Below are 15174 nucleotides of genomic sequence, written 5' to 3'. Positions count from 1 at the left end.
ATTCCAGTTTGATCCAACAATTTAAAGCGGACACTGAAAAACATCGTCGATAAACACGAGATAAATCTCTCGGCTTGACGATTGACTTTTTTCAATTTCGTTCCAACCAAAATCACACCGCCAGCAGCCAGCAGCATTTTCCCAGGAAAGCATATGTGTGATTGTTTCTAATTGGTTTCATAAAGATACGGTTTCTGTGTAATCACATCAGCTCGGAGGGCTCTCCATCCATCCACCCCCTGCAGCCTCCGCCCACCACCAACCCTCGGACGGAGCCCATTGGTCGCAGGGAGGCAGCGGGGACCGCGGCAGCTCCTGTCTCGTCGGCAGGGGCCCTGGATGGTGTGGCCCTCTATAAAGCGCTGTGGTCCAACCCACCGTGTCACATGGGCTGTCAGATGCTGTTTGGAGTAACAAGTGGATCCAGCGTCTTTACCGTTTCTCTCGCGCACCAACATCTCGGTAAGTTGTTGTTGTTGTTGTTGTCGTCGTTGTTGTTGTTGTTGTTGTTGTTTTTTTAATTTAATAATTGTGTGTTTGATTGTGCAGAAAAAAAGAAAAATCGGTTTCTTTCCTAATCGGTTTATCTTCTCCTTTCGTCAGAAGCTTGTGCTGAATGAGGACCATGGACTCCGATACCAGCCGTGTGTCCAGCCGACCCTGCTCCCCCGAGGTGGATGATATTTTCCTGTCCGCCATGAAGAAGTCCGTCCACGGCTTCTCGGGCGCGGTGTCCTCCACGCAGAGCGACTCGCCTCCGGAGATCCCCGCCGACCTGCAAAGCCTCTCCAGCAACGACGACGACTCCCTGACCCTGAAGATGCTGTCCAAGAAGGACCGCAAGCTGCTGTCGGAGAACGAGCTGCAGTCCATCCGCCTGAAGATCAACAGCCGCGAGCGTAAGAGGATGCACGACCTGAACGTGGCCATGGACGGGCTCCGGGAGGTCATGCCGTACGCGCACGGGCCCTCGGTGCGCAAGCTCTCCAAGATCGCCACGCTGCTGCTGGCGCGCAACTACATCCTGATGCTGAGCAACTCGCTGGAGGAGATGAAGCGGCTGGTGAGCGAGATCTACGGCAGCGGCGGCGGCCACCACCCCGCCTTCCACCCGTCCGCCGCCTGCGGGACCATGACGCACGCCGGGCCCCTGGCCGCGCACCCGGCGGTGTCTCACGCCTCTCACCAGGTGGTGCACCACCCGCTCCTCCCGCCGCCGGCGGTGTCCACCGCGTCCCTCGCCGCGCCCGGCATCTCCGCCGTCACGTCCTCCATCAGACCGCACCACCACGGACTCCTCAAGGCGCCGGGCGCCGCGGCGGGGCCCCTGGCCGGCGGCTTCCAACACTGGGGGGTGGGCGCCGGGATGCCGTGCCCGTGCAGCGTGTGCCAGGTGCCCCCTCCACACGTGCCGGGCATGAGCGCGGTCAGCCTGCCGCGGCTGGGCGACTCCAAGTGAACGGAACTCAACCCACTGTAAAAAAATGAACTATATGGGTGCAAAAAGCGACCATTTCCTCGTCCAATATCTTTAAGTTGTTTTATTTTTTATTTTTTTTTGTATTTATCTGTGTTGGTGATTGTTGCGTCCACGGAGCCAATATATTTGCATTGATTTTTCTCACAGTGCGCTGAAAAAAAACCCCATTGGATCGGAGTCATTGGATCGAGTTTAAAAAGTTGCTTTAATTTGTTAAACCTTTCTCATTTTTGTGGGTTTTCTCAAACATAAGAATGGTTGATTTGACTTATTTAAGCAAGTTTTTCAAGTTGATGCAGGAACATTTTCCCCCATTGTGATATTAGTGGGAATCTGCACCAACGCTGACTTTGTTTCGCCGGTAAAACAAACTGAAATTTATTAGTGAAAAGATTGGTGAACCGCTGCCTTTCTAAAGATATATTTTTAAATCGCTGCAGCTGGTGTTCAATACGGATTACGATTAGATATTTCTTTTTCACATGGGAATAATAATTCACGGTTTTTCCTCATTTTCTTTTCACATTCCAATCTTTTTTATTTATATCATATATCATCTTCGGCCTCCCCACGCTCCGAGCCCCGAGAGGAGAGAAAGCACAAATGAAGTCCACAAAACACACATGTAGAGTGTAAATATGTAGATTGATGACACTGTTTATATAGTACCATATATTTTATATTATTAATGACTGTATGTTAAGTCGTTTGGGATGCCACCCCCATCACGCTCAGCCCGTTCTCTGACGCTGCACCTGCTTTATTCTATTCCTCTGAACTCCTTCTTCCACATGTAAATGTTGAATTTCCACTGTTTCGTTGCCAACATGCCATTCACTGCCCGACGCAAAGAATGACCACTTGTTTATTTTTTTATATATATTAAAAAAAATGCGCTAAATGATATTTATTTACTTATTTTGGCTGGGATTTCAGACGACTCTGTGATTATGTTGGGATTTTAAATGTAAAAATAATAATAAAAAAAAAAGTTTACTTGTTAAAATGTTTGTTATTCTTGTGATTTTCGAGTTACATATTCACGCTTCAGGGCAGCGTGTCGTGCAAAACGATAGTTTAACTGACTTTATGAATCCATACATTACTTACAGTAAATTAGCATCGTAGATTAATCACATTCTCACATCTAAATGCAATTATTTTGACTTGAAATGTAAAGAGAATAAGCCTTATACACACACACACACACACAGACACACACACACACACGTACACACACACACACACACACACATACCAGCGCAAAACATGTTTTCCCAAAACTTTATTTATATATAAATAGATTGCCCAGGTTTTTACTGGCCATAATGTGTTATTTTCAAGAAATGAAAAGGAACAATGAAAATATAATCTATTTTTAAATAATCTATTTATAATTGTTTTGGTAATCTAAACTTTGGCAATTTAATCTGAAAAACATATTTCCAAAAAAGAATGATCTTGATTGAGACAAGATATTTCAGAATACAGAAATATTAAAAACAAATGATTTATATATAGATATTAATATATTCTATATACATTTATATTCTATATATATTTAGAAAATATCTAAGAATGCTCGTAAACACGCAGCACTTCAAGACGGCCTTCCTCAAAGCAGAAGGATTTATGAAAATGTGTGACATCCATTCGTTTACAATATGACCCAACAAAATTGCTCACATCAACGTTAGACAATCGGGCGCGATACACGCAGTATATTTTCCCCTTCTTCTGCCACCCAATCAAATAATCGATGTGTCCGTGTGCGCAGCGTGGCCTGCTTTCTGCAGATCAGATGGATAATAATAATAATAATAATAATAATAATAATAATAATAAAAAAATCATTTCTAACTCTCATTCTCCTTCACCCCAGCAGCGCGTGAGGTGACTTTAACTGTTTGGCACCAAAGCTTGACGTGTGCGCGCGCGTCTCACGCACGGAGCGCCTCGCTGTCACGGGCAGGCTTGCGTGAATTATTTAGGCACGAGTCCAATCGGACCTTTTTGCCTCCTGAAGAGTTTGGGGTGGGGTGGTTGGAGGGTGGAGGGGTGGGAGAAAAAGAAAACATATTCAGACCTTGGGGTATTAGTATGTTCCAGGCTGCATTAATGTTTGGAGAGCTATGCGGAATGTGCGGGCAAACAATCCCTCCGACATACGCACCAACTCCGCGCGGATAAATGAATCCAGTCCGGTATACATTATGAAAAGGTAGCAGCTGCATACCAGATTGTGCATGCTGTTGTAATGTTTCCGAAAAGGCTTTTGAAGCTGGAACGGCATGGAATAAGCTGACTTCTGAATATTCATGCGCGCATTTGTTTATTCGTCTCTTTATTACAATTAAATTATTCAAATGGCGTGAATAAAAAATATGTAAAAGTCCTTCAGGGGGTTTGTAGGACGTTGGAGAGAGTTGGCGCGCAGGAAACTTTGAAATATCAATAATAAACCGTTTACCAATCGATGATTATTAGGCTGTCGCTGTCAAGCAGCTCCCCAAAGTGTCCTTAATTGTTTAGGATATTTCGGCATGAACTGACCACCTCTTTGTTGTTAAAAACAAAAACAAAAAAAAAGCTTTTCCAAGTCGAACAAAAATATTATGACTCCCAATGACGATAGTAAAAGAATGTGGATCTTCAATGATACGCTCGCCATTCTGATATCCACAACATTAGAACTAAACATGCACTAATAACATATTGATCAAAGTATTTGTCTCTAATTTAAATTTCAGTAATATGGTAATTGAGCATGAAGACACTGATATTGAAGTATATTATGAAGAAGGTACCAGTTGGCAATCTGCAGCCTAAAAGGTATAGAGGCAAATTCCTATTTTATTCCCTATCAGGTTGATATTGGCTATAGGCTCTAATGAAAATTAGTATTCTGGGATAAACAACACTTCACGGGTTAGGAAAAGAACGTCTGGAAAAGAAAATCACCTTTACCTTAATGACAATCAATGGGCTCATTCGTACTGATTGAGAAGGGAAGGCGGTTGGTATTTCATTTAAAACCTCGCTCAGGTTTTGGTGCCGCCCTCTGCTCACGTACTTCAAGGTTCACTTCAGGGACGGATGTTTACTTCACTTCATGTGCTGCAGCACCGTCTTCTCCAAACACTAAGTTGTGGTTCTGGACCGGAAAAAAATGAGAAACCAGGACCCTGTTATTTCAAACGTGCACAACACAACTCAAGCCTAGTTCTTTCACTAACAATACCAAGGGAATCGTGCATGCTTTTTAAAACAGCCTCACCTTCAGGACTCATCACCTTGGTGTCCTGGTTGTATTGAGGGCAAGAAGGCGGTAAAAGTTCCGATGCAGTGTCGCCATCAACCCCTAACGTGCCAAAAGGAAGTCGAGCAGCTATACTGTATGACGATGCAGAATGTCTTTTTGTTTTACTTACACACTAAAGCTTGCTGAACAATGGTACCAACATGTAGTATGTAGTATGTATATGGTACACCATTTTGGATGCAGTAACAGACAGGGGAGACTAGGATGAGGCTGTGACAATATAACCCATGGTCATGAGTGAATTCTAACTACTGTAAATGGCAACCCAACTTGCTCAGCTAATCTATATAGTTTTTCTTTTGAGTTTAAAGGTTCACTAAAATATTTTACACACGTTTTTTTAACGGTTTTGGCCAGCTACTTAACATCCTAGACCTTTTACCAAATACTCCGAATTGGATAGAAAAGTTCAAAAGCTCAAAAAGGACGAAAGAAAAAGTTCTGTTTTCTTCAACATCCACATCCACAAAGAGTTTAAATACACAAGGTCATCTTGAGCAGTTCTTACAAGGGGTCTGACGAGGTCTTCGACTGGTGTGCGTCGACTTTCCCAAAGGTAGGGGCAAAAAGCCCTGAAAAAGACAAGTGTGTTTTTTTTTGTTGAGGTACAGAGGTACAAAAATAGAGGTAAAAGAAAAAATGGGGTGACAGTGGTGTGTGTGTGTGTGTGTGTGTGTGTGTGTGTCTTTTCCGTGAAGGATGATTCTGACGCCGCGGAAAAAGGCTCAGGTTGTAAAATTGCCGAGGTTATTATTTTGCTTCACATCTGCTTTATGCCACTTTCCTCTTAGCGGCCTACCCACCGAGCGCCATTTGCTCCACGCAAAACATAATTACCAGAGCGGTTAACGGGGATTATGAGGTATCACGTTTCAAAATTAATTAGGCCGGCCATTCCCCCCCATTATTCCATCCTGTTTCTCAACACCTCCAACAGGCAGCCAGCCTGTCAGGCAGACAGACAGACAGGCTCCTTTTCTCTTAATTATATCTTCAGCAGCTCTGTGGAAATGGCCAATTACAAAGACCAAGCCGCAATGATTACATAACAAACCTACATACGTTCAAACCTCCTTGTGTCGTTAATAAAGGAGTATACCTACACAGCTCTGGGAACAAAAATGCATTAAAAGTTTTGTTTTTTTTGAAACAAAGAACCCGTCATTTTCAACAGAATGCTCATAAAATCATTAGAGAAAAGAGGAAATTGCCACATTTAAAAATATATTGTTCCCTGCTATTGCTATTATATACCCAATTATCGTCATCCGCTGATGGCAGTATGGATTTGGAAGAAGCATTGTACGAAAGTAGGTGAGGAATTGTTTTGGTGGCTTCTTTCCCAGCAGGCCTCAGCGGTGGACTGCAGCCATTACAGAGCGGCCTCAGCCTCCCGGCGACCGGCCTAAATGGCTGCTTAACCAGGCCCGGTGCCACGGCGACAGATCCGCTGATCCTCAACTCCCAGATCGAGACTCGCGACAATGTGAATATTCATAACGCCGGATAGAAGGAGGGCCCGTCCGCTCCCTTATACCAACTTACACTGGACTTAAAGCTCCCCCAAAACACTGCACAGATGTACACCCATTCAGCCCCGCGCATCGTGTTTTGTTAGGCGAAAGGATTATGCTCTAAAGGGCTGAAGACGAAGCATCAAAGGTGGCGGAGCGTCAGAGAGAGAGAGAGAGAGAGAGAGAGAGAGAGTGAGGAGGAATAAGAAGATAAACAAACAGCGGACCTGCATCAGTAGCCCACGCAGACAATGGGGCCGGAGGTCTGAAACCTCACATGTGAATAAGGAGAGAGAAAGAGAGACATCGCCGACGCGAACGCGAGATCGGCGAGGTCGTTAGCCCGGGGGCCTCGGAGACCACTCCTTCCCATGGGAGCCCTGTTTACCTCGGCGGGGCCTTATCCGCCGGCCCTGAGCAAACACGAGGCACAAGGGCTGGGCATGAACACACACGCACACACGCACACAGGCACACACACCAGTGGTTACAATGTATGTGGATCAGAGACAAAACCGGCAAAAACATTAGTGCCCCGTTGATGGTTGTAAGTTGGAACCAGGTGTAACATTGCCCCCCTCCAGTGATGTCTATAGATATCTGCGCCCACCAACTCGCTTTAAGGGTTTCAGAGGATTCACCACCAGCACCTACTGTAGGTCTTTGTAACAAACAATGAACCGGTCCCACAAATAAAGCTGCCTGGCGTGAGCTGTGTCCATTGTGCGACGCTGTAATGAGGTGAATCCATAATCCTGAAGATGAGGCTTCATGAACCCAGGAGAAAGAAGTGGTAATGTACACCAAGGCTCTGAAATGGGATGAGATGGGATTACACGGAAGACAGTGATATCATTTAGCAAAAATAAAACGTTCATAAGGGTGTACGCTCTGTGTGTGTGTGTGTGTGTGTGTGCGCGTGATTGTGTGTGTGTGTGTGTGTGTGTCTGTGTGTGTGTGCGTTCGTGCGTGAGTGCGTGTCCACAATTCTATTAAGAGCAGCAGATGAACTCCTGAATTGGGTGGATCAATGTATTTACGAAAGGTCCACAGGGACAAAGACAGAAGGGACAGAGAGAGAGAGAGAGAGAGAGAGAGAGAGAGAACGAGAGACAGAGTGAGAGAGTAAAGGAGAGTCGGAGAAAGAAAGAAAGAAAACTAGAGTGCAAAGGATCTCCATTGAGTGTATTTTTTTTGTGGCCCAAGAATTGTCCCCAACGGCTTTGAAAAGGGGGATAATCCTGTCAAGTAAGCGAACCTTTGGATATTCATGACTGGCAGAGCGGCTCGCAGTAATGAAAGAGGGACACAGGCAGGATGGGATTAAACATCAAAGTGAATCCGGGGACCACAGGACCGGGACATGAATCGACCAGAGGGGTCTCAGAGGGGTGTGCCTGGGTCCAGCGGGGGCCAGTTGGGGCTATTTGAGTAGTAGGTGGTGAGCGGTGGGGATCCCTAAACGGTGTTCAGGAGCATCATGTGTGGCATACAGCCGCCCTCTCCCCCAATTTGGTACACACCCAATGTAGCATTTATTACCCCGTAAGAGGAAGAAATCTCTCTATCTCTCTATCTATCTATCTATCTATCTATCTATCTATCTATCTATCTCTCTATCTCTCTATCTATCTATCTATCTATCTATCTATCTATCTGTCTATCTATCTATCTATCTATCTATCTATCTATCTATCTATCTATCTATCTATCTATCTATCTATCTATCTATCTATCTATCTATCTATCTATCTATCTATCTATCTATCTATCTATCTATCTATCTATCTATCTATCTATCTATCTATCTATCTATCTATCTATCTATCTGAAAACAGCTGCAAAGTGAACTTATGTACGTGGGTGTGTGTGTGTGTGTTGGGAGTGCATGTGTGGGGGTATACGTGTGTGTGTGTGTGTGTGTGTGTGTGTGTGTGTGTTTGAGCACGTGCGAGTGGAGGGACCATCAGATCGCATGTAGGCGACGGCCCATATGGTTTGGTGACCATGTCGCGCACACGTCTGTCACCTCTCGGCGGACTTGCCAACTCCGGAGTGGGACTGTTGGTGGCAGCTGGGACAGTCTTGGACAAAGAGACAACAACATGACAGGAGGCACGGCAAGCCAAGAGCACAACAGGAAAAGACACATCGCATGGGACACAATGACAATGTACGTGTCAGGAATACGACTCACAGTGGTCCGGCTCCGTTGGACTGTTTTCTGTTTCAAAATTGTTTGCGGCGAACTCGGGGGGTTGACTTGCCTGGCTAGATGCGATGATGAATGTATGGGGCCTTTTAAGAAAACATTTACTGACTACTCATATCATGTTGCACTGCAGCATATGTTCTGGCTCAAAATTGCTTGGCCCCCAGCCCAATAATTTATAAATCAAATTAGCCCCACTCCTAAAATGGTATCACGGTGTCGCAGTACAATGGTACATTTGTAAGACAAACAGACATGATTTTTATAGTTGTATTGCGAAGGGGATCTCAAGCAAAGCCACCAGTTTAAAAAAAGGTGTCAAACGGCGAGACCCCATCTCGATCTAATCAAACAACTACGAGCTAATGGGAGTTTAAAGAATAATAAACAGACCCTGCTGTGAGGGGTGGGGTTAGAGGGCTCGCGGCGGCGGGGCGGGGGGCCAGTCAGAAAAGCTTGGGTGCAGCATCTGTGAGAATCCCGCTGCAGGTTGACAGGAGTGCAGGCAGCACAGAAAAGGGAGAGTGGCAGCTATTACAGCCGGCAGCCTGTTCTCCGAGGTCTTAGCGGGGATTAAGCCGCGGAGCGAGAGGAAGGCTCAGAGGCTCCGAGGAGAGGCGCGCAGTGGGAGGTCAATGAGGATCCTCCCGGAGCACCGGGGGAGACGGCGTGGGGAGGGAGGACGCCGGGTCGTCTCTCCGAAGAAATTCGTGGGGTGGAGCAGGCCGGGCTGGCACATGTGGGAAGTCGGCCGCGGTTGCAGAACGCACCGTTGTAAACTGCTGCAAACTCACAAACACAATCAGTTCTCAGCGGCTAAGTTATTAATACAGTGAGAGAAGACGATTTCCGCTTTTACCCCAACGACCAATTTTTTTCCGGTGCGCTTCCGATCTCTTTGTGGCATTCCAGGGCCGGCCCCCGCCTCCCCAGCCGCCCTTCTTGTCCTGCTCTGTTTTCACACGTCAAATTTCAGGGGTGTGGATCCTCATCCATCATACCTCCCTTGGCTTTCACTTAAGCGGTGGATCTTAAGCCCAGCTGTGTCGCCCTCCTTTTACAGACAGGACCAACCTCTAAGAACCCACCCTTGGCCTTGTGTTGTGAATGTCAGCCAACAAAAAAAAGCATCACGGCAGCCCCCACCCCTCAAAAAAAACAAAAAACAAAAAAAAAACACTGGGCGATAGGAACTTAATTGGGCCTGCCCCTGGACGAGCCTTGGTTTTCCTTGTGAGAAGAAGCTCTCGGTTTTTTGGTTTCTTTATTTTGAGGATGGACAAGGATTCCCCTTGTTGTTGGTGCCCGTGAATCCATCATTGTCACGGTTAAATAGGACCTGCCTTTTAGGGCAGTTTGTGTGGGATTGCAGGGCCCGTCCGCGCTTGAACAAACACTCCCGTCAACTGCCTCCCCAGAAATCCCCCTAGGTGTTGTCTCAGACAGGGACATCTGCTCCCACAATAGGGCATCGACCAATTAAAGGTTACATTGAGGTTTGGATTATTATGATCTGAGCCTAAAGAAGAGAGATATTCAAAGGAAACGGATCAAGTGTGTTAAAAGATATTATACATATTTAGCGTGTGTATTGGATTGACAAGCAATGCGTTGATGTCATAGAAACAAAAGATGCAACAGTGTCAAATTCAAATAGGTCAAAAATCATGAATGAAATCTGCCGGCAATGTCAATGGAGTGTTTAACAGCAGAAATTATGAATGTCGCAAGCCCATGTGGATTCAAACAGCCATGACTGACTGAGCGTGTGCAGCTATTGAGGGCCAAGCGTTTTGGGTCTCTTTCACAAAGCACCCCAGGGGTAACCCTTTGTGCCCCTCCCACCTTTATCACCCCTGCCACCCTGTGATAAGCACCAAATGCCCACTATCCCAGGCCAACTCTCACAAAGCATGCTGGGAGGTACAAAAGCGGGCCTTCGGCCGATTGGTTCCACCTTATTAACAGCTTGTAATCTTCTCATATCCTTGGCTGCGCCACATAGACCATGAGTCAGGGGAACAGACGAGTGTGTCCTGCGCTCCAGCTTTGATGCAGCGCGGCCATTTCCCTCTGAAAAGACCCTGCTTGCTGGATTTCCATTGTCCCGCCTGCACCTGTTTGCCCACAGGGATGCCCGGAGAAATGCATTCATTGGCATCTGTTAATTTCTCATTAGTTTTTCTTTACACATTGTAAACAGAGTACCGTTTAGGATGTGTTGATTCGTGTGTTAGGAGGGAGGCGAGGGGAAATTGCGGGGCGTGGGCGCAGATTGGTGGAGGCGGAGCTGAGCGAGCAAAACACACGCTAAATTGTGTGGCCGCAAACAATAGCGATAGGCGTTAGACGTTATCGCCAGCGTTTTATTACCGTAATACTTGGCGTAGACATTCTTGCCAAAAAACATTTTCCAAAATACCTGAAAGTGGAGGGGGCAAAAAATTCCCGGTGTCCCCCCCTATTCCGGCGCCCATGTTTCTGATGTCACGCCCATGACAAGATGGACATAGATGGACGTAGTTGGGATTGTAGTTGTGAAGAGATATATTTACACTCCAACATCGTCAAGTCAGACAGAAAAGGAGTTCAATTAGACACTTATTATTTTAAATTGAATCCATTAAGTCGAGGAAACAACCTGTCTGTGGCTGGAGTTTATCCGTGTTGCTGAGAAACTCTCTCTTTGTATCGTGAGGATCAGCGGCAGAGGTGTGACATTTTTCCACTTTGTCTTGACGAAATGCGACAGATATTAAATAAATGATTTTACACCGGGAAAAAAAAGCTGCAAAAAAAAATGAAGAAAAATAAGCGTAGACCTTTTTGTTTCTTTTCCTTTTCGGTTTTTCATCAGTATCTCAAGTGGCGGTATCGGTTTTCAGAGTAAAACGCATCCTGTATGGTTGGCTTGACCCTGGACAAATTTGGCTGAGATGTCTTCCTCTCTTTCCAACCCCCCCAAACCCTCCCTCCCACCCCCCTCAGGAAGTGGTAGTACACAGGCGAGGCATTTAGATCCCAGGTGCGGCCCCACCATTGGACAGCTTTGGCCAGATGGATAGCACTCCACCCCCCATAAAGACACTAGTCTTCGCCCGAGCCTAGAGACACCGGTGCCCGTGCCCTGGCCTCGCCTCATCAAAAGCACCCTGGAAGCCACGGGGCCCGTTTGGGCCAGGAGGCGGATGTGCTGGCCCTTTAGCTCGGAATCAAGCTCACTTTTCTTCCCTTGTAAGAGGTGGATTGAGCAAAGTGCTGGGGGGAGGTGTATATTTTTTCTGGTGGACACCAGGTTCTTTCTTTTCTCTGTATGCGCGGCTCCTTGCAGGTGTCCCTTTTTTCAGCCGTCGTCTTCTTTCTGTTGACACATAAAATGGATTCCAAAAGGGGGTCAAAGCCCCCCCCCCCCCAGACATCACGGCAGACTTTCAATGACTGCTCCCGTTTATTCAGTGCTTGTTTTTTTGTTTTGTTTTTTTTTCTTTTTCATTGTGGGACTCAAATTGAATGCACACATAAGGAAGGAAACAGCGTCACTTAAACGCGGACACATACATTTACAAAAGCACAATTACGCACAGAAAATACAGACAGCAAAACCACAGAGATGTATACACACACACACACACACACACACACACACACACACACACACAAACATACACACACACACACACACGCTCACACACAAACACGTCCATGTGCACACATTCATCCTGGCTGCCTGCACTCTGTTCTCCTGCAGGTGTTGGAGCCATCCGCCTGGCCCCCTTTCATGGCCGCCTCCTTTTCCTGTCCGTCTGCAGCCCTCCATTCAGCTTCAATCGCAGCACCAGCCGCACGCCACCGGACCGCTGGCGGGGAAGGGAAGCCGGGAAGCGCCTCCACACGCATCTTTCTCGCCGCGCGAGACAAGAGATAAAGGGTCTGGGGAGGGGTCTTCCTCCCTCCTGCGTCTCCTTCAGCCTTTACCACAAACAACTTGCTTTCTGTGTGTATCTGTGCTAGCCTTATGTCCCCTCCGCCTCCTCATCGCTTCCCTTCCTCCCACCTCCCAGTGTGTGTGTGTGTGTGTGTGTGTGTGTGTGTGTGTGTGTGTGTGTGGAAGCCGGGGGTGGCAAGGCTTACTGGTGCGTTGGGTGGGATGGTGTGAGGCCTTTTCTTGTAGCCCCGATGAATGGCACGTCTGAGGCCCTCCAGCCTGGCGCGGTGCTACACGCCTGCTTCACCTGTGGTCGGAGTCAATTGGCCTGTTGTGTGCCAGTCTGGAGCCCAGCCAGGCTCTCTGTGAGACCGCTTGGCGAGCGGGGGCCACTCAGAACCCAGCAACAATAACCGCAACCTCAATGGTGTCAATTAACGCCCCCTTCCTACACAATGATGTATCTATTCATCGGTAGCCAGCAATGGTTTATTTCAATGCCCCAGCCCTAATGCCCATGCTTTTAGTGTTCCTGCATACTCTCTGTCCGCTGGTAGGAATATGAATGGGCTTGGTTTGTGATGTTTTTCGAGTGACAAAATGGCAAAAGGTCCCGAGACTTTCCTAGGACTTCTTGTGTGCTATCACCGGGTGCGTTGCATTACATTTCACTGCATATATGTATGGAAGTATGTATATGTATGTGACAAATAAAAATCTTGAATCTTGAATCTTGAATCTTGAGAGGCACATTCCATCAACTTCAATTCAGCCAGTAGTCAGTCTATTGCTTCTCTTGGGAGCCTATGTCCCTTATTTTTGACGACTCTGAACTATCCTAAACACACTTTATCGTTTGACATGCTATGAAGCGGCAGAATTCTGCAATGTCAACGAAAACGTTGTCATCGCCGTCGTGCGACCTGCTTGCTGGAAGAATGACGATGTCCCTGTATGTCCCTGTGGTAACTGAGTTACTCAGATGGACCATTGCATTGTGTATTATTTTTGATAGATATCCCCTGAGATCCTCAAGTGGCTGCCGTTTCTGATTTGACATTATTGCCTGCTGTGTACGCGTCTTTCATTTTGTCTTCCTTCTTGGACCGATCCAATGCTTACATAGTCATTTGGAAAGCGGAAAGTCGGAAATCACATTAAGTCTGCATATTGTATATACTTTCTCACTTAACTGTAAAATTTCCAGGGTTTTAAAGAACTTTCTGACCAGTTTCTGTCCAGTGTCACAAGTGTGATGATAGGAAACACAGTTTGCATTCCTGGGAGGAGTCTGGTTAAGGTAGGGGTATTTTAGGGGAGTGTTTAACTCACTACTCCTCTGCCCGAGCTGGTCTTCTCTCCAGATGGCCGCTGTGCTAATGAGATAAAACTGAGCTGGCACGTAAGGGAACCACACACTTGTACAGACATTGACCAAATGAAGACCTCTTAAGCCAATACATAAAAGTGAATAGCTTTTATTTTTTTTTGCTGAATGGTCGGTATCGTCATCAAGCCGAAGAGGGCCCTTGCGACACCTGTTGTGGGAGGAAAAAAATCACAAGGAAGTCAAGGTTTGTTTGAGTATTTTTTGGAAAACTTCTGGAGCTGAGACGAGTAAACGATTCGATTTTTTTACATAGAAGATTTATTTTTTCTTCTTTTTTGATTACTCAACTTTCGCCAAAGACGTTTCAGAAGACGTCACAGCTCTTCCTCGACCCTGACAAACGGCACACTACTGAGGAAAGTATGAACGTCCTGTCAAACTCCATGGGCAGGGCCCAGGAGCCGTCCCATCCCCTGTGTGGCCCCGGATCTGTCCAGGACCTCCCCCGCTGCCACTCTGGCTTCAGCCCAGGGTCCATGCTCGGCCTCCAGGCTCATCATAGAGCCGCCAAGCCGCACCGGGAGCTGAGCCCCGAGGAGCAGCAGGAGCTGAGGAGGAAGATCAACAGCCGCGAGAGGAGGAGGATGCAGGACCTGAACGTGGCCATGGACGCCCTGAGGGAGGTGATGGTGCCTTACGCCTCTTCCTCCCCTTCCTCTGGGTCCTCCTCACCTTCCCACTCGCACCACCCAGGGGCCCCGCCGGGACGCAGGCTCTCCAAGATCTCCACCCTGGTCCTGGCCAGGAACTACATCCTGCTGCTGGGCTCCTCCCTGCAGGAGATGCGACGGCTTCTTGGGGAGGTGAGTGTGGGTGTGGGGGTCGGAGCGGGGCCCGTTCCCAGGCTGCTCTTGGCAGGAGGGTGGCCCCTGATCTCGGGCCCCGGTCAGTTGCTCCTCACCCCAGAATCCCTCCTCACCTCCGCGGCCTCCTCCTCTTCCTCCTCCATGTCACCCGCCACTGCGAAATGCCCCCTCTTGTCCCCGAGCCCCGTGGATACTGCGTTGGCCCCTGTGCAGTGGGGCTCTGCAGGAGCCCCAGGGGGGAGCCTCTGCCCCTGCAGCATGTGCAGACTGCCCAGGTTTAGCCACTCCAGCTCAGCTCCAAGGTTTCCCAAGTGACAGCTTGGGCCCCGTTTGGTGGACAGAGTGGACTGATAAATTTGCGGACTCAATGACAGGAATTGTGGGAATTGTTATTTTTCTAACCAATTTCTGTTTGTTTACCTAAACATATTTCTTTTTACATATAGTTATTCTCTGTTAATATCCAAAATAAATTGTATTTTATGACCTTCATGATGCTGTTATTCCCAAATATGTCAATACATC

At 47.2% G+C, this 15174-nt stretch overlaps 2 protein-coding genes across 2 annotated transcripts; both read left to right on the top strand.

Annotated features, from left to right (window-relative positions):
- Positions 1–616: 616 nt before the first annotated feature.
- olig2 (oligodendrocyte lineage transcription factor 2) lies at positions 617–1459 on the top strand (the record flags this gene model as incomplete). The annotated part of the gene is made up of 1 exon (XM_080019805.1): positions 617–1459. The coding sequence occupies one exon, from the start codon at positions 617–619 to the stop codon at positions 1457–1459; it is 843 nt and encodes a 280-aa protein (XP_079875931.1).
- Positions 1460–14205: 12746 nt separating this feature from the next.
- Positions 14206–14964, top strand: olig1 (oligodendrocyte transcription factor 1; the record flags this gene model as incomplete). Its single annotated transcript, XM_080019163.1, has 1 exon — positions 14206–14964. One exon carries the CDS (start codon positions 14206–14208, stop codon positions 14962–14964), a length of 759 nt encoding a protein of 252 aa, XP_079875289.1.
- Positions 14965–15174: the final 210 nt, after the last annotated feature.

This window comes from Zeus faber (assembly GCF_960531495.2).
Source record: "Zeus faber genome assembly, chromosome: 18".
Taxonomy (NCBI): Eukaryota; Metazoa; Chordata; class Actinopteri; order Zeiformes; family Zeidae; genus Zeus; species Zeus faber.
This window is presented reverse-complemented; position numbering and strand designations above follow the sequence as displayed.